The sequence below is a fragment of the Molothrus aeneus genome, chromosome 1 (assembly GCF_037042795.1).
Source record: "Molothrus aeneus isolate 106 chromosome 1, BPBGC_Maene_1.0, whole genome shotgun sequence".
In the NCBI taxonomy this organism is placed as follows: Eukaryota; Metazoa; Chordata; class Aves; order Passeriformes; family Icteridae; genus Molothrus; species Molothrus aeneus.
Genome location: NC_089646.1, coordinates 139,278,618 through 139,300,117, shown reverse-complemented (window position 1 = coordinate 139,300,117; position 21,500 = coordinate 139,278,618). Strand labels below are relative to the sequence as shown.

Here is a 21,500-nt window from a genome sequence, read left to right as displayed (position 1 = left end):
CTAGCAGTTATGGATAATTGCTGAGAATGAAAACTTAGAACATCATCAAGAACAAGGCATGTTGGTCATGCAGGCTTCAAAAAAAATGAGACCTTTATCCTCTGAAGAACATTCACAGTTTTTCAGAATATTTTGTTATCTGTAGTATTCTTGATTGATTCTTTTGCCCTATTCAGATGTCATACAGGACATAGTTAATTTCATACTGGTACCTTACAGTTTCCACCTTTGGGCTTTCCTGTACACACTTTTTGTTTTACATTTATATCTAGCAGTCTTGGATCCCTAATAACTGACTTTAAAATTATAGCAGCCTTAATATTACCCTTTATATGATTATGCATTCTACAAAATTTAATTTGATATTAATGTTTTCAGGCTGGGATTTCATATGAGAAGTTGATTGAATTTTTTTTTTTTCAAATACTAACTAATTTTCTTCTTTTCTATTTTACCACCCTCATTAAAACAAAACCAAAACCAAAAAAAAAACTCTATATCTAATCTAAACAAACTCCTTTTAGTTTAAACCATTACTCCTTGTGCTATCAATACACACAATTGTAAAGAGTTTCATTACAGCAATAATTTGCAAAACACTCCAGAAGCTCTTAAAAAAAAAAAGCTCTTAAAAACTTCTGGTAAGCTTATGATTACAAAATACCATGGATACCACTCAGGTAGAATTCATTGACCCTTCTATAAAAATGACACAAATAAAGCAGAAGATGTCCTTTCAAAAGAATATATATCCCTTTTACTACCAAAGTTCTTTTAAAAGAAGAATAAAGGCTGCATTATTAAATTACTTGTGACAATTCAGATAAAAATGACTAAGAGATTAAAATACAAATTTGGAAGGAAGAAATCTTTGCAACTTTACCTTTAAATTAATTTCCATTTTGGGATACTTTACTATTAAGGAATATTTCTCTTTTTGAAATGGTAATGTTGCCTTTAAATTTAACTTGTGACCAACAGACACTTTGGTTTTAGGTTTAACTGTGACTTGCAATCAAGCTACTTATCCCATCAAAGAAAGAGACAAGTTCCATAACTGAAATTTTTATCACTAATAAGAAAAAAAGGTTATTTTTTTTTATTTTTTGAGAGGTGATAGTAGAACTAGTGAAGCCTCCTTAGAAGAAATAGCTACAGTATTGCAAATATCAGTCCATGATTCCTGAATAAGTAACCTTTAGGCTGTTTTCCTTTTAATGTCTAGAAAAGAAGCCTTTCTCAGTGAAAAATGTTGATCCTAAATGAAACTCTTTCCACAGACTAATAGAGGACGAGGTAAATCAATGTCTCAGCCAATTAAAAGTCTAAGCAACATCTCTGGCTATATCTGCATCACAGTTAGAAATTTGTTCATGACAAACCAGAATAAAAATAACCTACTTGTGTTGATGCAGTTGCCTTAGTGAATAGGTTGTGTATGAGTATGATGTTCAGGTACCTCTATTAGTGTGGTAAACTGAGGACACTGTCCAGAGGACATCTTAGGTGTTCTACAGTGCTATTACTGGTGAAGTCAATGGACAGGTTTTGACCTTGTATCTCTGCTATCAGGGATTATTATGCTGGAGCATCCAGAGATGTTTGTTTGGCTGTTGCATTTCATAAGTATTCTATGTGATTTGCTGCATACAAGAGTAATATAACTGCTATTTCAGCAGCTACTGAGACCCTCCATCAGTACTGCACAAACACAAATGTATATAAATGTGATTATTATAATTCCTGTATGAGACTGATGATAATGTTGTGTAAAATAATACCTCGTCTAGTCCACATTCTTTGTAGAAGCAAACTCATTATCTACTTACTAATGCATTCAGGTAGAGGTTTGTCCCAGTGGCCATTTGGTTGACAAATTAAAACTGAAGAGCCAAACAAGAAATATCCAGGGTTGCAGTCATAAAATACCACTGTGCCATATGTGAAATTTCCATGTTCAATTTTACTTTCTCTTATAGAATTTGCAGGAATTCCAGGATCAGAACAATTGACCACTGAAAAGAAAAAGAGCACAGCCTTGAAAGCCATAACAATACAGTCTCCTAAAATGGTTTCCTATTCTTTGTATAAGAAATATCCAATATGTTGCTGGTTTTATACAGCCTAACTTTTTATATAATGGTAGTGAATTAGGAAGAAGAACTGAAACAACAAAATGCTAAAGCCAGAAGATGTTAAACCCAGAGAAAATAAAAAGAAATGCTTCTTTATAGTGTGGTAATACTGTAAAATTATTGGTCAATAAAAGTTACTGAACATACCAATAAAATGAATTTACATTCCTGTCTTAACACACATTATTGTCCACAAATAGAAATGCATTTTGGGGCTAGATGTGATTTTGGTCTAACCCATACAGAAATACAAACATACTTATGTTCCTATACCAACATTTTGATAATGGATCGCCTTTAAGACAGGTGTTTTGAGCTAAAGGGCACAAGGTCAGTAAGGTAAGACTGGTGAACCTGACAGAATAAGAACATATCCCAACAAGTGGGTAAGAGCTTTTAAAAATAGAGGTCAACTTTAATGGTTAAGAATACTGATGAATTTTTTGAGTTCTTAGCACTTCAAAAGTTATATTTTTGAAAATTTCTGAATATGGATTTTTTCCCCCTTTTTTTGTGTCTTACAGCTACCGGTGAGTTCAGTATAATACTTATTTTGGGGGTCATAAAGATTGTTTCAACAGTTTTCATATGGTTTCCTCTGGTCAAGGAAACATGTCATCACTTATTCAAAGTGAATAATTTTTTTTTCTAGCAAACAAAAGTTCCTGTAAAAATTACTATCCCCATATCCTTAGAATCAATTGCATGTTTATATTAATGCACTTGCACACACCTGTGTGCAAATCTATATGTCTGCATATGTATTCAGGTGGAATTTCCTGTGCATCAATTCCTATCCATTGCATCTCATATTTTTACTTGGCACCACCAAGAGGAGCCTGGCTCCATCCTCTAGACACCCTCCCTTCAGTTCCTGGCAGTCATGAAGACCCCTCTCAGTTACCCCTTCCCAAGACTGAACAGGCCCAGCTCCCTCAGCCTGTCCTTGTAAGAGAGATGCTCCAGTCCCTAATAATCGTTGTAGCGCTCAGCTGGACACACTCCAGGTTCTCCAGATGATCCCACCCCATTACTGAGCTCTACTGTAGAGCTCAGTAGTGGGGTGGGATCACCTCCCTTGACTGCTGGCAATGCTCTTCCTAATGCACGTCAGGACAGCACTGGCCTTCATGGCCACAAGGGCACTGCTGGTTTGTGGACAGTTTGCTGTCCACCAGGACCCCCAGGTCCTTCTCTGCAGAGCTGCTTTCCACTCCCAGCCTGTATTGGTGCATGGGGTTACTGGGGTTACTCTTCCTTCCCCAGGTACAGGACCCCGCATTCACATTTATTGGATTTCAGAGATAAATATGCATGGATGTCTGTATATGAAATTATTAAAACATGCTGAAAAGGATATTTTAATCTGCAAAGGAAAAATGGTATTGACAGATGCAATTCAAGATCCTTTTTCCTACCTAAATCACTTAATGTAGTCATTTTATGGCTCATGTCCTCTCTAGCCACTATTCTAAATTTTTTTGCCTGCTTGTGTGCTTCTTCTAGCAGGTCTCAAATATTGATACTACAGGCCTAGAAAACATACCTTTTCTAAGGACAGAAATAGCTTTCTGCTTGTATTTGACTTCTTTAACAGTAAAGGACAGAACAATTTGTTAGCTACTTTGATGGTCAATATTGAATATTTTTCTTTTCCTGGAGGAAAGCCTGAGCTACATTTCTGTCTTTTTTTTTTCTGTTTATCCCCCTGCAAGGATAATTGAAGTCCAGCTCCTGACCCTGCACAGGACAGCCCTAAGAATCACACCATGGGCCTGAGAATGTTGTCCATGTTCCTGTTACTAAGCATATATTTAAAGTAATGAAAACAATTTATTCATTATTCAGGAGTAGTGAGCATTTGAAACAAAATACAAGGAACTTTGACCATTTCAATAGTTTTACACAATTATTATGGTTGGCTAAGAAGCTAGACATTTAATAAAGTTGTTAATAGTATAAGAGCAAGTGCACTGAATTTACATGAAAAATTTATGGGACAAAAGGAAAGACTTCACAACAGTGTGCAGCCTTTCTATAATATTGCACTTTTGGTAGTTTACAAATATGCAAGGTAAGATTTTATTATTATTTAACTTCAAAGCAAATAAAACAAAATCATATTAGAATGAATTTCACTGCACATTGCTGACATGATTAATGATGTCCAATTCAAGATTAGTACTTATTTTTTTTAAAATCTCTCCCAAAACCAATATACAGTTTCAGGACTGGGTAAAGTTTCAAAGAACAATCTGATCAACTTATTTACCAATCCCTACATGCCAATAAGCTGTCAGCACTTTGGCACATTACTCTGCAATACGAGAATACCAAGGTGACTGATAGCAACTGGATTGAAAATGAGATAAAGTAGGTATCCTAAACACATGTTTAGTATAAAGTGTTACAGTACATGTTTAGTACTGTAAATTTAGAAAATAATGTCTTCTCATTAACAAAGAGTTCCTTGTAAATTTCAGTTCTGTAAACATCTTGGCAGTAACGCTTAGGGGAAAGTAATCAAATGAAAGTGGAGAACACCTATTGAAAAGAAAATACAGTCAATAAAACTCCTATAAAAATACATTATTTAGTTTATGCACAGATAAAAATACAGAGAAGATGCAGAGAAGATGCTGAAGAACAATCATTAGAATTTCTGTATATGTACATGCAAGTTACAGCAAAAAGTACATTTTTCTAAATAAAACCAATTATTTAAAAACACATAGAAATTAAAAAAAAAAAGATAGGGATGACAAAACCTTCCTAAAACTGTTTATGAAAAATTAAATAGGACTCATATCATGCTATTATTTTTCTAAGCGAAAGATTTATTTTTCTAAGTGAAAGAATATCTAGAAGCATTGAGAATGAACACAAATGGACAATGTAATAAATTAGAATAGAAATTTTCAAAGTCAAGATATTCTGTGAAGCACCAATGGAAATGTAAAAGGAAGAAAAGTAGCTTTTCTTATGTGTCTGTTAGAACTATACTGTCTAAAAATGCAGACAAAATTATTTCAGGCTTTAAGCTCTTAATTATCTCTCCATAATTTTGCTTCAGTAACTTGTAGAGACAACTTTTTAGAAAGCAATACAGTCTACAGACACATAAGAAAGTTTCTCTGCAACTGTTATCCTGGCAGCACGACTGTAAAAAATCATAGCATCACAAAAAGTCTTTACTAATAAGGCTATTATGTTAGTGAACCAGTCTCTCTGTTGGTGAGAAAGGAATCACTTTGTCTTGTGTTCCTTTACCCTCTGTTTATTTTTCAGCCTTAATTTTACAGCATTTAGTTAGAAACCTGTAAATGCTGCTTTCTTACCTTTGCATATAGGAGGTGAGTGGCTCCACTGCCTATTAGCTTGGCACTGAGCTTTGGTTGGTCCTTGCATAACGTACCCAGTATTACATGAAAATGTCACAACGTCATTGAAGTTGAAACCATTTCCACTTGTTCTTCCATAAATAGGACTACCAGGGTGACCACAGCTGACAGCTAGCATAGCACCAGTCAAAAAAAAAATCCAAAACCAGAACAAGATGTTAACACTTTTCATTATTTATTATACAATAGATAATAATTATATAATAGCATTTTCAAGTTTGGATATTATAAGATACTGCGTATTTTCCATTATGTATTCATGTTCAAGAACTTAATTAAATTTTTAAATAAACTGAACAGAATTTGACATGCAGTAATGAAAGCAAACGAAGAAAACTCTTCTGAAGAAGAAGGAGTAAAGCAAGCACTAGATTTTCATTATGCATAGTCGGGAATTGGAAGGAAATATTTCACTACCTTAGTTCCTCAGGTATTTCTTACAAATTTGTCTTATTATCAACTCAATATTTTATCTTTCTGGCCTAAATACTTAGTGAGGCTATAAATTTATGACTATTTTTTGAAAAAAAAACCAGAATTATTGGCATAGTGAAATTTTTCTAATGTTTATAAAAAATCTATCTAAAGAAGGTAAACTTTATTTTCTGTGCCTACAAAAACCAGATGGAAGAAAAGTAAGGAAAATTGGACAGAAATTAATATTCACAAAATGATCCAAAAACACTTAGCAAATATTTTCTTCTATTTTGTAACAAATTGTTGGTAAAAAAAAAGGTTAATCAGTAATTAAAAATAAATATTAAAAGATCATGAATAAATGAATTAACATTGTGTGCTATGACTTGGCATTAAGAGAATTTCTGCTTCAAAGATAGAGCTATAGGATATTTGGAGGCAGATTAATACAGTTTCAATACACTAATATTACCTGTAAAATACTGGTAATTTACTAAAGTGCTTAGAGAAATCTCAAATTTTCCTAAATTAAATACATCATTTTATGTTATTATTTAAAGGTCTTTCATGTGATAGCTTGACACACTTATCATGAGAAAGAAATCTCATTAACAAAGGGCAATATTCACTCAAAAGAACACCAAAACCACAAATCAAAGTAACAGCACCTCTGTGAGGAAGAAGAAGAAGAAAAACAAATTTGGTAAAGAAAACATTTTAATCTTCAGTGTTGACAGTTTACTTCAACAGCATTTACTTGTCTGACTGAAACAGCGAAAGTAAATACACTTTAAATATTTCCAAAAGCCACTACAGGTCATAATGCCAGTTTCATATTCGAGTAGTGGCATTCGTAAATACTATCACTTTCTGAAGAATTTTCATATCCAAAACAGCAGGTATTCAGTCACCAAAAAGAGGCAGTGGACATTTTAGGTGACAACACTTAACGTCACCTGATAGATGAATCACAGATTTTATGTGGCTCCATACTTTTGAGGACCATTCAATCCTCATCTTGTTTGACACAGATATTCCTGTAACATCAATCAGTATGTTCTGCCATGCTTACTTACGCACACAGGATGGAAGTTGGCCAGACCAGTTGTGATCCTGTTGGCATATTCTTACAGAAGAGCCAATCAACCGAAAACCAGGACTGCACTGGTAAACAACTGTGTCTCTATAGCCATAATTTTCTCCTATTACTTGTCCATTGACTATAAGATCTGGGATACCACAGTGACCAGCTAGATTTATTTATAGTAAAGAAAAAAAAAAATCAGTAAATATGTCATAGAAACTTTAAATAAACCTCCTAACTAAAACAAAGAAATGCTGAATATATTTTAAGGTTCTTTATTGACCTAATTCAAAGCTTTATTTTTATTAGCTTGGTGAAAACTGCAGTGATGCATATGCATAGGTATAATTATACGCATATAAAACTTACAAAAAGACAATGTAGCAAAGAGATTAAATGTCATATATATCATCAAATTTCCTTTAAAATGTGAATAATTCCTTTTTATTATAACATGCAAAAAATGTGTATTATTTACCTTAGTTTTATTTTGGTTATGATTAAGTGAATAAGGAAACTTTAAAACATCATATATTTAACTAAATAGAAATTCCACATAAATAAAAATAATAGAAATATCATAGATATCAATCCATGTGGACATTATAAATATAGCCTTTGTACAATTAAAAAAACCGCCAAAACTTGAACAATTTATTGCTGGAATTTTACTCTCTGTAATGTTTTCCATTCTTTCTCTCCTTCCCAGTGGAATCCCAAAGATTAACATCCTTTGGTCGAAGGCAGTCAGCACAACAGCCGCCACATCTTACAGCAGCCAAATGGCAACCAAAAATCTGTCTATGCCTAGGCCTAATCTTTTCCTCTGTATTATCAAAATATGAGAAATATTGTATTTTCATTATGAAAGTCATAAAGAGACATTTAGCCGGCAGAGAGGCTGGGGAAAAAACAACAAACTGTGTAGTTGCTATTTTTCATAATGAATTCTGGAAAGTGGGCACTGTGATTCAGCAAAAAATATGGTAATGGGAAAGTCTTCTAAGAATAGTTGACTTCATGAAGACTGTGACATATTGTAGAGAATTCACTGCCAAAAGAAGAGTAAGACAAGCAAAAAAAAAAAAAAAATAAAGCAGAAAAGCAGTGTTTCAGCTAGTACTTTTTAGGGAAATTAAACCAAACTTCCAGCCACCCAAATTCCTCTGCTCTCCTTTTGTCTTCTAATTTTCCTCAAATAGCCCCAACAAACAAATCTCCAAAGCATGGAATTGCTGATAAGAAAAGCCCTATGGAACCAGGCTGTTTTTTTCTTTGAAATTTTAAATGCTTCTAATACCCTGATGTATTTTTCTGCATTTTGCCTCATTCATTTAAGGCTAGAAATTAAAAAAATAAAAGAAAAAAAGAAAATCTTACATATTTTTACAACCCAAGTTTTGTATTGTATTTCATTGTATGAAACATGATAAAACTATCAGAATTTACCAATTCAGTATTAGTAGTATATGAACCTCCACATATATTAGATTGATGACTCCAATTTGACTTCTGTGTATTTATCAGGAGTCCAAACCTGGTACTGTTCAAAGTTATATTAACCCTTCTTCGTTCCCTCCCTGTTTCCCTCAGTCTTATGTAAAAAACAGGTATACATGAAATTTGTGCTTTCTAGGATAAGATGGCATAACATGATTAAAAAATTTTTGCCAGAGAATTTCTTGATTTTTTAAGAGATTCATAATCCATTCAGCATGTAGTAGACTTTTTTGAACATGATCCAAAGGAACTAATTTCCCTATCCTCTCCTATTTCTGACTATAAACAGGACTAACCAGATGAGGACTAAAAACTGAGCTGGTAAAGATTAGTTTCTATTGAAATCCAACCAGACAGTCTGCAGTGATTCAGATCATGCTCAAGGAATATTTTTTTAGTTGCATTTAATTAAAATATATGGCTTGGTTCCTAATTAAGAATTTAGTGTTGCTTAATGGCATAGTGGAAGCAGAATACTTCACTAGAAAGGTCAATCTCTGTTTCTTATGCAGAGAGAATAAAACTGAAGTAACATGTGAGACAACTGACATCACAGTGGAGTTTATGCAACTGTCCATGGACTTAACAAAACCCATACAACTTCAACAGGTTGAAGCTGAAAATTCATTACAAATCATCTGTATGTCTTGCGGTAATATCCCAGTCTCATTCCAGAAAATTTAAAGTAATTTTAAAATCCCATCCTCTTAGTCTACTTCCTTTCATTGTCATAAACCTGTCAGACCCTAGTTTTGACTTCTTTGACTTTTGAGTTTCTTTTTTTCTTTATTTTCTTTTTTTCCTTTGACTTTCTTCAACATCTGTTATATACAAGGAGAGGGGTAGTGGATGTTGCTTACCTGAAATTCAGCAAAGTATTCAACACCATTTCTCACAGCCTTTTCCTGCACAAAAGGGCAAGATACAGATTGGGTAGGTGGTCTTCAAGATGGGTAGGGAATGGGTTAACAGGCTGCACTAAAAGGGTGGTGATCAATGGTTTGCACTCAGGATGGAAATCTATCACAACAGGGTTCCCTAAGGATCAGTAATGGGCCCCATGACATCGAATATCTTCATAAATTATCTGGATGATGGGATTGAAAGCAGCCTCACCAAGTTTGCTGATGACACCAGACTGAGGTGAGGTGAGGCAGACATGTGAGAAGGAAGAGACATCTTACAGAAAGATCTGGGCAGGCTGGAAGAGCAAGTGAGAAAGAACTCTCTGAGGTTAACAAAAACACGTGCAAGATTCCGCCCCTGAGATGACAGAACCAAAGAGCCCAGAACAGGCCATGATCTGTGTGCTGGCTGGGGAGCAGCATCACTGAAAGGCTCCTGAGGGTCTTGGTGGACAAGAAGCTGACTGTGAGTCAGCAGTGTGTGGCTGCAACAGTGAAAGCAAAATGGATCCTGGGCTGCATCTGCAGAAACATTATTAGCAGTGGTAGAGATGTGATCATCCCACTCTATCCAGTGCTTGCCAGGCTGCACATGAAATATGCAGAAAGATTCAGACAGACTGCAAAGGCAGGTTATGAAAATAATCAAAGGGTTAAAAACCTCTCCTATGAGGAAAGGCTGAAGGCATTAGTTCCTGAAGAAGAGAAGGCTCAGGTGGGGTGGGGCTCATCACAGCATTCCAGTACTTAGAGAGTGGCTAGGAAAATATTGGACGCTCTCTCTTAACATGGAGTCACATGGAGAGGAGGAAGAGCAATGGGTGCAAGCTGCACTGGGAAAGGTTTCATCATTACAAAAGAAAGAATTCTTTTGACTGTAAGAACAAGAATTCCCCAGAACAATCTATTCAGAGATGTGATTGGAGTCTACACTACCGGATGTTTTCAAAATGGGACTAAACAGGTTGCTAGGTAATCCCATCCCAGCTTCCTTTGCCATGAAATGTTGGATCAGATGATTTTTCAAATTCCCTTCCAACGTGGGCTGTTCTATGAGTCTGTTTCTTCAAATCCCTCTGTCTTGATTATTTCCTCCCACTCTGTGTAACAGTTATACCTTTGGAGCGCTAACTATATTGCATGACTGATTGTGAACTTCCCACTACTAGTAACGAAACATGATTTTAAAACAGTAGAGACTACTTCTATCCCTATTTAAGATTTCCAAACGGAGAAATAAACCTGAATTAATTAAGAATATTTCAATGCTATGTTGTAAAACTGTACTTCTGTCAAAACAGAATTCTAAATCAATCAGTGAAAATGTTAAGTAAGTAAATATCATTTAAAACCAGGATATACTAGACTTGTGACACATTTTTTATCTCAAATCTAAAAAAGAGATTAAAACAAACAAACAAACAAAACGTGGGGATTTGCAGGATTTTTTTGCCAGTTTTTACTCTGCTTTCCAGAGGAAGTTTAGTGTGACTGAGGGATATATAAAAAAACATTAAAAGCAAACCAAACAAAAAAAAAAGTGGTAAAAAAATCCCAACACCAAAACAATCCAATACCCCAAAATTATGGGTTCAGCATTATTTGTTTTATTTTCAAAAAAAAACCCCAAAACCTGACAACTGTTATGTAGGTGAATGTGGCAAGCAGTTCTCTATGTTTTCTATGATAAGTTGAAATAATGGTGTACATAGTTCCTGTCAAGAGACTGTTGGAGAAATTTACTAGAATTTCCACTTATTCATGCAAATAAGTAAATTCCCTAAGATCGAAAAAAGTTAGAGAATCATTAATATTATCCAGAACTTTTATTCTTTGCTTTATTTTTCCACTCTATTTTACAGAACCATAGAGATGCTCTCTGCCAGAGGAAATTAAGACCTCAACTTATAGTAGCAGCTAGAATTACCTCTCCAATATCAAGAGGGAAAAAAAAAAAGCATAGAGGAAGAAAAAACAAAACACCTCTCAAACCATCAAAAAACATCTATCATTATCAACACCTGTATTTGGAAGAGCAATTATTACTTAACTTCAATTCTATTCTGGGTTTTTTTTTCATTTCTTCTAAAAGTGTTTAGGTATATGATGTTTCATATACCTAAGTAAGGTGTTTATTTATTTTTCTCATACATTTTAGTAGAATTCTTACCTTTAGCATTTTTTTTAAGCTATCTATGAAAATAATTCCAAGATGATCAATATAGATTAAAGATATCCTTATATTTATTGCTATATATTTTGGTATTTTTTAATATCAATTCTGATGGTAATTGTTTCTCAGGACTTTCATTTAAACTCCTATTATAAAGGCTTTGTGACAAATAAGTAAATTCTAATGCCCTGGTAGTAAATAGCTGACGTCCCACTAAGTTAGGATTCTAGACTACATTCAGCTAAGCTATTCTGGACTGTTTTCTTGATAACTTTGTCCATTGTCAATATCTCTATTTTTCTGCTGTACCATAAGACTAGTTGTAGTTCCCTTTTTTTCTATGACATATATGTAAAAGATTTTTGTAGCATTTCTATGAATTCAGATGAGACCCATGGGTCTGAATATAGCCTGTAACTTGTAATACTGAATCAAAATATACCACTTTTGCAAAGACAAGTGAAAATTACAAAAAAAAGTATTAAAAGGGACTAAATGGGAAGGTTTTACCGAGTAGCAGATTTGAGAGAAGAAATAAGAAATATAATGTTCTCAATTTCCAGTCTAGCAAAACTTGAGAAGAATAATTGCATGAAATATTATTAAAAAACAAAATTAGTCAAAGAGTGGGAATGAAGGATATTAATAACCTGTGACTACCAAATAAATTACCTAATTTGACATGAAATCCTGTTCTAGCAATGAAGAATGAGCATAATAACTTAGTGTCAGAACCTTTGAAACCATAGCTGCAAATGAGATTTCCTTTCTGCAGGTTGTTCTATGAGAACAGGAATAAATGAATACAGAATCTTTGCATTAAATGGCAAAAAACATGCCTGTACTTACTTTAGTTGTCAGTAGTGTCAAAAATGAGCACAGTAGTGAAACAAATCTACATACCAATGTATTATTGAAAACAGATATTTATGTTATTTATTATTCAACAAAGTTAATTAACCTGTCAAGATGACCTCAGCTGAAAAGGGAAGAATTATTTCCTGGCTTTTTTTTCTTCTTTTTTTTTTTTTTCTTCTTTACAGGGCTTCCATTTAATAAAAAGATATAAGAAGGTACAGCTCTGGACAAAACAGGGCGGGCATTTCTCTTGCTATTTTCAGAAGAGTCTCATTTTTACAGCTGTTCAAGCTGTACTAAAACTGTTCAGGATGAATGGTAAAGTTATTTTAAATCTTTTTTTAATCCATGGCCCACAGAGGGAAGTTCTCTGCTGAATTCCTTGAAACAGCTGAATAATTCTTTAAAGATGAAACATCATATACCTAATCTGAAAGTCTAGTTATTATTATACAGTGGTACTGAAGAACAAAGAGAAGCATATGGCTAACTCCAGATATATTAATTCAGTAACACTAGAGATGCAGAATCCCCCTTAACTGAAATACCAAGAGTTTAAAAAAGAGACTGAAAAACAGTGAAGATGAAGAAGGTAGTGGCTTATATAGTTTTCTAGAAGTTTCAAGTATGAAAATAGTGGCAGAGAGGTTACACTTCAGAGGCTACATAGACATGGAAACCTTTCATTTGCTGGAAGCTGATTGAGAAAATATATAAAATGCTATTGATAAATTAATGTACCTGAACATTCTTTGCTGTTAGCTTACATGGTTGCTTTGCCCCAGGTGATATGTCTGCTATTTTTTTGACTCCATGGACAGCATTGTTCTTAGAGCTGATGGATAACTGATTTTTCCTTTATGAGTAACAGGCTGCCAACAATGACTCATTAGCATTTTAAGGCAGTATTTATGTATGAAAAAGAGTTGAGTAAAACTGGGATAAATATTCCCCAGCTAACACATCAAAGGTTGTGTTCACATTGGAATTTTGGTTCATATCTTCCTTCTCTTAAATGTGCTGAGTCATTTTACCATGAACAAATTAGCTTCCTTTCAGAGGAAGCACACTGAGAAGCTCAACTAGGTGCACAAAACATGTTTCATCTCCTTTTGGATAAAAAGTAGTCAAAATTAATGACAGATCTTTTTGACAACATAAAACCATATAAGAAATGATGGCGTTTGGCCCAGAGGACTAGAGCAGATATAGTCCAAGGAAAATTCTCTGAACCATATGTAATGCAAATGTAGATAATTCTAAATCAATTATTTGTTTCATGATCTGCTCAATCTGATGGATTATTTTTTAATTCAGACAAAGACACAGTATGTGAAGTGTAGCCTTTCTCTTAAGAGAAGAGATGAATGGTATTCTTAATATTATTGTTTGGGAAGTGCAAATGTTGACATTTAATGTACACACTAACCAAAAAAGCTATTTTCTTCTATCCATCTGCCTTTACTGAAAGCTCATCTACTATTAGCCATGTTTGGGAACCACACTACCTTATGCCTTATTAATCAAATAAACTTCATTCTTCATTTTTGCATTTAATTCATAGGGGCACTTTATAAAGGTGCTCTCCAAATGAACTGAATTAACATCATTTGGTCATATCCCAATTAACAGCAAAATATGAAGTCTTACAGCTCTTTAAAAATTTAATCATATTTTATCATTTATCTTTATTTGAGATTTAATACTAATATGCAGAACTGAACAAAACTATTGTTCCAGAAGTTGCTGAGTCTATCCCGTATGAAATAATGGCACTGACTTTTGGTAAATAAGGGAGAGAACATCAACATATCTGTTTTATCAGGATGTTTAGATGCCATGAAGTATTGAGAAAGAAGAAGGAATTAAGAAATAATTGTTAGGTGTTGTACAGCTGAGATGAAGAGGATAGAGTCACGAGTTCAAGAAATGTGAAAACTTGGAGTTAGCTCACCAATCAACAAAAAAGAGAAATATGCATAGCTTTCCTCTGAGTTTAAGTATTGGTTAAAAATCATATTTTTTGCTGCCTTTTCATGTAGTTTTCATTGATGAGATGTCTAAACAACATTTAAAATTACTATCAGTCATGTAACTAGCACAAGTGAGAGAAGGTCAGTAAAATAACCCCCAAAGAGAAGTATGGAATTTTGTACATTACATTTACAATGAGTAAGGTCCTAGAAAGAAATCAGAATTCTTTGTAAGAATCTAAGAAAACTGCTCCATTAGAAGGGCAGTAAGAAGAACTGTATCTAACAGAAAGACTTTTCAAAGCATGCTATACTTTTCTTTGTTAGTTTTACTTTGTTAAGTGTTTTTGACTAAGCTGCCTAAAATGTTAACCAAAATAAGACATAAAACATTTTAAAAGGCAAAAAATACGTTTAAAAAATGAAAAAATAGTCCTGATCATGATGTGTAAAAGTAATGTTCTGAAAAAAAGGGGAAAAATTGTACTAGAGAAATCTTAGGAAATGTTTTTCACCATTCATATTCTAGTTATCCCCAAAGTTTATCTGAAAGTACTATAGAGTTATTAAAGTAGACCCAATTTACGTCCACTCTAGGAAATGCCCAGTTTACTAAATATCTGATTACATATTAATAAATACACTAAAAAAAAACCTAAAGTATGATAATATATGTTTTTATGATCAATGTTATTCCTAGTATTAAATTAAAGCCAACAAAATTAATGCAATGAATAAAGGAAATAATGCAAAATATAAAATTGTAAATATGTCATCAGTAAATACTGTAAATATACAAAGTTTTCATACAAACAGACAAAAAAAATAATCAATTTCTTGTTGAATATTTAAGTATTTTCCCAAGAGGAAAATGTATAACAAAATCACAGATTTGTCAGTCTTTTTTTATAACTAGGATATTCAGTAAAAATCTATTCCATGTTTCTGAATGTTTCTCAGGATTTGTTACATAGACAGTTTCAGTGTTACCAGTACAGAAAAAGATCAAGCATAATAAATAGTGAAAGACTGTTTGTAACTTAGGAGAAACAACTGTCATTATTTTAATCTTTGCTTGTTTTTTATTCTAAAAGACTAATGTGATTTTTTTCACAATAAAATGTCCTGGACACTTAATTTTTTTTTTTAACTTTGACAACAGAAGTACTTCAGAAGCTCTATTCTGTTTTGTTTCATTTGTTTTTTTCAATTTGAACATTATTTCTTCTCATCAGCTATGGAGAATAAGGACCAAGAAGTCAATTTCCTGCTATTATAATAAGTTGATTACTCATGAAGTACTATTTTGTCATTTAGGTATTATTTAAAGAAAAAAAAGTGGGATTGAGAAAGAAAGGCAGTTGTCTTAAGTGTTCCTGTTTTTGCCATAGATTCATTATTCATAAATTATCCATCTTTTAGTAAAAGAAGTCAGAATGAGAAAAGAAAGACAAAAAAGAGCTGTGAAACTTATCATCTTCCCACACTTATCATATTCTCACCCTATTATGGCTGTTATCAAAACCATGCACTGTTCCCAATGTCATGGAATAACATAACTTGGATTTTAGTCAATATTTTGGATGATTTAAGGCTTACCTCAGTTCTAATTCTCATCTGTATCTGATTAGGTTCACCAAAAACTACTTTAAAGTTCTACTGCAGATACTTAGATTCTTGTTTGTTCTACCTTTCAAAATTACACATACCTGGAAGTAAAATCAAGCTATCTAATACAACAATTAAATGTAATTATTTCAGTAGCACTTTTGAAAAAAACAAGTGCATTTTTAATTAAAATACTTGAAAAGGATATTATTTTTTTCCGGTAGGATTTCATGTATGTCATTTAAGTATATTCCTAAGGGCATCTTCAAAACTTAAAACAGAAATACATTGGAAATCACTTCAGTCTAAGAACAACTACATTTTTCAGAAAGTAAAAGAGGAAAAGCTCAGTTGTAAAAAATGTTTACAACCAAATGCACGAAAACATCAGAAGTAGATAGTGAACATTACTGATAAGTTCCACAAAAATTAATTTCTTAAAATACCCACTTTGTAGGTCTTTCTGCTGTATTTGATGTCCTTTCTCCCACATTCTAATAGTGCTTTAATTTCCTCCACTTCCTATACTTTCTGACAACAACCTTCTTTAAAATATTTCTTATTTCTGGTTTGTCATTAGCTGATCTCATCCCTCTTAAGTCTCAAATTTCTTATGGAAGAAACAAGAATTGAACTGAGTTATTCTGAGTCTGCAGGGCACTCCGTGATGTAACTCAGTGATGTAACACAGTAGGCAGCATTGTTGCAAGAGAAATAATGGCAGCCATGAGTCTCTCCCTTTTATAAATTTGCTCTGTCACTAGCTTTTCTGTTTGGCTTAGATTACTGGTTTTGTCCTCTAGTTATATAGTTGCTTTCTTAGCTTTTTATTGTTACTGGACATTATAGTGTAGGAACTGAATAATAATGAATCTCTTCCAAGATGTATGGGTCCTCTTTTAAGTTGCAAGTAAAGATTATGTAATCTGTTACTATTATTAAATTATATTACAATTTTATTTCTACAGGCAAATGTAGGAGAAATTCAATTAATTCTGATCTTCACTTGGCATGAAGTTATTTTGGCAAAATTCTTAAACACAAGTATTTTTCCAAGGTGCTAATCACAAATAGCATCCAATTCATCTGGTTTTATATTATTATTTTTCTGAAGAAAATTTTTTACATTTCTCCTAACTTCAACACCTGCAACTTCTGCAGAAAAATCAGTAAAAATAAAACCAAACAAACTGGTAAACAAGAAAAAAAGCAGACCATTTTGATTAAACACATAGTATAGTGCTTCAAAAATTTAGACTTAGAACATCTTGCAATTGCTGATAATTTAGAAGATGAAGAATATCAAGAGTTTCCATTGTTAAAGTCAAACATAAAAGAAGCCTCTATCCCTCTCTGCTGCATATCAGGGAATATTCCAGCTGCAGACTTGTAGCCTGATAAGCAACACTACTGCTCATTCATGAGTCATTCACTTATGTGAACATTAGAAAATAATGCTGTTTATTTGGGATTAAAAATTGTTTAAAAAGGCAAATAGCAAACTGTACAAATATATATTGCAACAAACCCCAGTATTTAATGTATATACTAGTTCAGTTTTCTGAGAGTATCAGTTTATGGATATTCTGTTATATATTCATGCCTCTACAAATGAGATACAATATGATTTCCATATTTCATTCTAATTCAGAATGCTAACATACTTTTGATTTCAACTGAAATTAAAATTTTGGTTAAATATAGAGTTAAAACCTATGTCTCTACATAATATAATAACCCAGCTCAAGGTACACATGACAGTGAATCAGAAAGAAGCCCTGAAATTGCTTCATATGTTCATTTTATTCATAAATAATTCAGGCAACAATGTCTGAGTATATTAAATAAGAGAAGATGCCTAACCTTGTACAAGTAAAGGGTCTGAAATTCTGTAAAAAGCATCAGGACAGTGGCTTTCTCTCAGAAATAAGGCTGCACTGGTCCTGTCAAAGTTTCCACAATTTTTTTCTTCTTTCTGTATCTTTTCAAGAATACAGTTTAATTCTATGACACAACCACTTAGTTCAGATCTACTATGCAGATGTTTTAGTGAGGATATGTATTAGAGTTGATACATCTGGAATCAATCTGTCTTGCTGCTTATGTATAGTTCTACTTTAAAGGCATATACAAAAATACACTAACAGATTTTGCAAGTTGCAAAGATAATGTAATTTTTGAAAACATAAACATAGTTCTAATTTGATGAGAAAAATAATGCTGCCCAGACACACACATGCAGAGCTCTCTTCAATGTGTCTGCTATATAGAAAAGGAGAAGCAGATCACTTTGTTTACTTTTGTCTCCTAGAGAGAAAGAATATGGACAAGTCATGACAGGAGTATCCATACCTAAACATCTGGTCTCAATTCCTCTCCAGAGCCCAGACGACAGACATTCCCTCACTGCAGAGCCAACTAGCATGTATCCTGAGTCACAAGTAAATATAGCTGTAGATCCATATGTGATTTGAGTTCCAATCTTATTCCCATTTGGAGGTGTAGGAAGTTCTCCACAGGAAATAACTTCATGGCAAAACAAAAACAAAACATAAGTGTACACCTGAGAATCACAAACACCCAAACAATAATTCCTATTAAACAACACTACTTATCAACCAGTCAATCAAATGAATAAATTTCACACCTTGAAGTATTTTGCAGAAATTTGTAGAAATCATAGATTAAAAACCTGCAAACAAAAACTATTCCTTCCCCAGAAATTATACTTAAAAGAGGGGGAATAACGATTGAATTAATTTCTGTAAAGTTAAAAAAGGCACTCAGAATACTATTGAATGTTGTTTAATTACCTTGGCTTTATCAAGTACATTTAGCATACTGGAACATCACAATTGCTATCAGATTTAGTGATGCTTCTTTGGGAAGGGGTCATTTTGGTCTTCTAGATCATAATGAAATGCTTTCCCTAGCATACACACATTACAGTTTTATAAAGAGTGAATGATATTGATGGAATTCATTGCTATTTATTTACAATTGAAACATCTTTTCAATCAAAATAATATTCTTTTCTGTCAATTTTCTTAATTAACAAAACTAATATATTAGTAGTAAATAGGAGGCTGAAATTAGGTAGCACACTTTATGCCTAGAGGAAAGTAAGTAATAATATTTCAAACTAAGCTTCTCAAAACATAGCTAAAAGTAGTTTACCTTTCAAAGTAAAAAGAGATAAAAATACAAATTTAGTATGTAGAGTATATATACACAGAGATATAGATACAGACAAATACACTGTATTTTTAACACTAGTAGAGACAAAATATTGCAATTAACTTTTTAAAATTCTCTAAATTCTATATTCAATTTCCAGTTATAAAGAACTCAAAATCAAGGTTAATTTCCCGTATAATTAATCTGTGTTTGAAAATGCATTTTTAAACTTCTTTTTTTTTATATTTATTGTCAATAAATTACAAATGTATTTTGAGCCATAGTTTTCTGGCTTATCTACAGGCTTTTTTAGATATTTTTGTATTTATACATAAATATGCAGATACACACATTTTTTGATGCAGAAACCAAAAGCACAGTTGTATCTCACTCTGTCAGGGGGGTATGTCACACCATGTTCCATAAAGAGAAAGAGTTTTGCAGCTTCAAAGTGTAACCAAAACACCACAGTTTTGAAAAAGAGAGGTCTAAATGTAAATTTATAAAGAAATGTGCTTTTCACAGCAGTAGGGGAAGGAAACACAATGATAGCTACATCTTTAGTTGGTTTAACTATCTGAATATTAATTACTTATTTTTTTAAATTATCTATTGCAGGTTACCAGCATACCAGCTAATGGTAGGAATGATGTGGATGCGTGCAAATGCACACTACATGGTAACTACCAGAAAGGAGAGATTATTTTATTTATCAAGTGTGCAGACAGGATACAAAGGTTTTGCACTTTTTAAGACTTTACAGCATTCCTGACCTAAAATAAACATATAGGAAAATATTTTCTTTGTACCTTTATAAATTTAGGGACCTTTAAACTCCAGAAGTGTGTCTACAGATATGTTCTTGTCACTAAATCTAATGTATTATATCTGTAAATAACAACCTTTAGGATACCCAGGAATTCCAGCCAAGAAACACCTTTTCTAATTTACAGTTTTGAATACTAAATTAGTTCATTTCTAGTTCACCCAATAAAATATTTTTTCCTGAAATCTGTATACAGCAGATGCAGACAAAAGATGTACTCACTTTGACAGTAAGGCCGCTCATTTCTCCAGCTCCAGGTGCCATTAGCAAGACACTCGATTGATGCTGGTCCCAAACCATAATACCCAGGATCACAGCTGAAAACTACTTTTGTTTTATACTCATAGTGTGAACCATTCACTATTCTCCATCTTCCATGTTCCAGGGTAAAAGAATTGATGCTCGGACATGTAACAACTTCCAAAATAACAAAAAGACATAGTTATTGGTGGCTTAGCACAGGCAGATTGGGAAAATCTGTACCATTATTAATAAAAAAATGTATTTTAAACATAATGACATAATCTTTGAAAACTAAAGCTGTACTTGAAATTGGCTGTGGTTAGAGGGCATGAGTTGTCTCATTTAATTAATAATTATCCAGAAAGAGAAGGTATTATGTATGCAGAGTGATGCAGTTGGTGTAGATAGGAGCTATAGCATGGTTGAATTCACTATAGGTGGACCTTCTGTAACATTTTACATCAGGCATCAGAATCTTTACTAAAATTTTAAGCACATTTAAATGGAGAAATTATTTTTCTACCCAGGTAAACTCTATGAGACATGAAAGACTTCTTTGAGAGGCTGTACATTGGTGACAGAAAATATCCATATATAGGTTGTTTTTTCAATAGCTTTATATTTTTGTCTCATTTCTTAATTCTGAGTGTTCTTCCTCCAGAAATGGAACAATAAAATTCTACAACACTAATAGAATAAAAAATAGTGTAAGAAGCATAACGATTTTTTCCACTTTGTTTTTCTCTATTTTCAGTGGTTCTTTAGAAAGAGAAAAATTCATGAGAGAATGAAATTTCAAGAACAAGAAGAAAAAAAAGGAGAAAGGGGAAATCCTTGAAAAATACTCCAGTCTTAATTTTCTTTCATTTCCAAAATACATTTGGTGAGTTAATCTAAACCCTAATGTGCATGAGACACTGACATCCCTGTATCACTCTTGCAATCACCTGGGTTTTCATATCCCATTTCCCATGTGTAATTGCTGATATCCACTAGATTTTGGGAGTTAAATGCATTTTCCCTGCAGTGATGTTTCCCCAAGTTTAGATGGTGTAGGTCTATAATGATGGGATGAATATAAATAATAAGCACCAATTTCAAATAATTATCACAGGTTTTGCAATTCTGGAGAGTAAAAAGGGTTTGCTAACAGTACATGTATTATGTAGCTATCACTGAAGAGATGACTTTTGTAGAAAA

General features: G+C 33.0%; 1 protein-coding gene across 1 annotated transcript in view; it reads right to left on the bottom strand.

Annotated features, from left to right (window-relative positions):
• Window positions 1-21,500, bottom strand: part of CSMD3 (CUB and Sushi multiple domains 3) — a 597,171-nt gene that overhangs the window by 48,320 nt on the left and 527,351 nt on the right. Inside the window, exons 52-56 of the mRNA XM_066565891.1 lie at window positions 20,280-20,474; window positions 18,407-18,580; window positions 7,030-7,203; window positions 5,474-5,647; window positions 1,830-2,015 (exon numbers count right to left, since the gene is read on the bottom strand). Coding sequence (XP_066421988.1) covers window positions 1,830-2,015; window positions 5,474-5,647; window positions 7,030-7,203; window positions 18,407-18,580; window positions 20,280-20,474 — 903 coding nt within the window. The remainder of the gene's footprint in view (window positions 1-1,829; window positions 2,016-5,473; window positions 5,648-7,029; window positions 7,204-18,406; window positions 18,581-20,279; window positions 20,475-21,500) is intronic.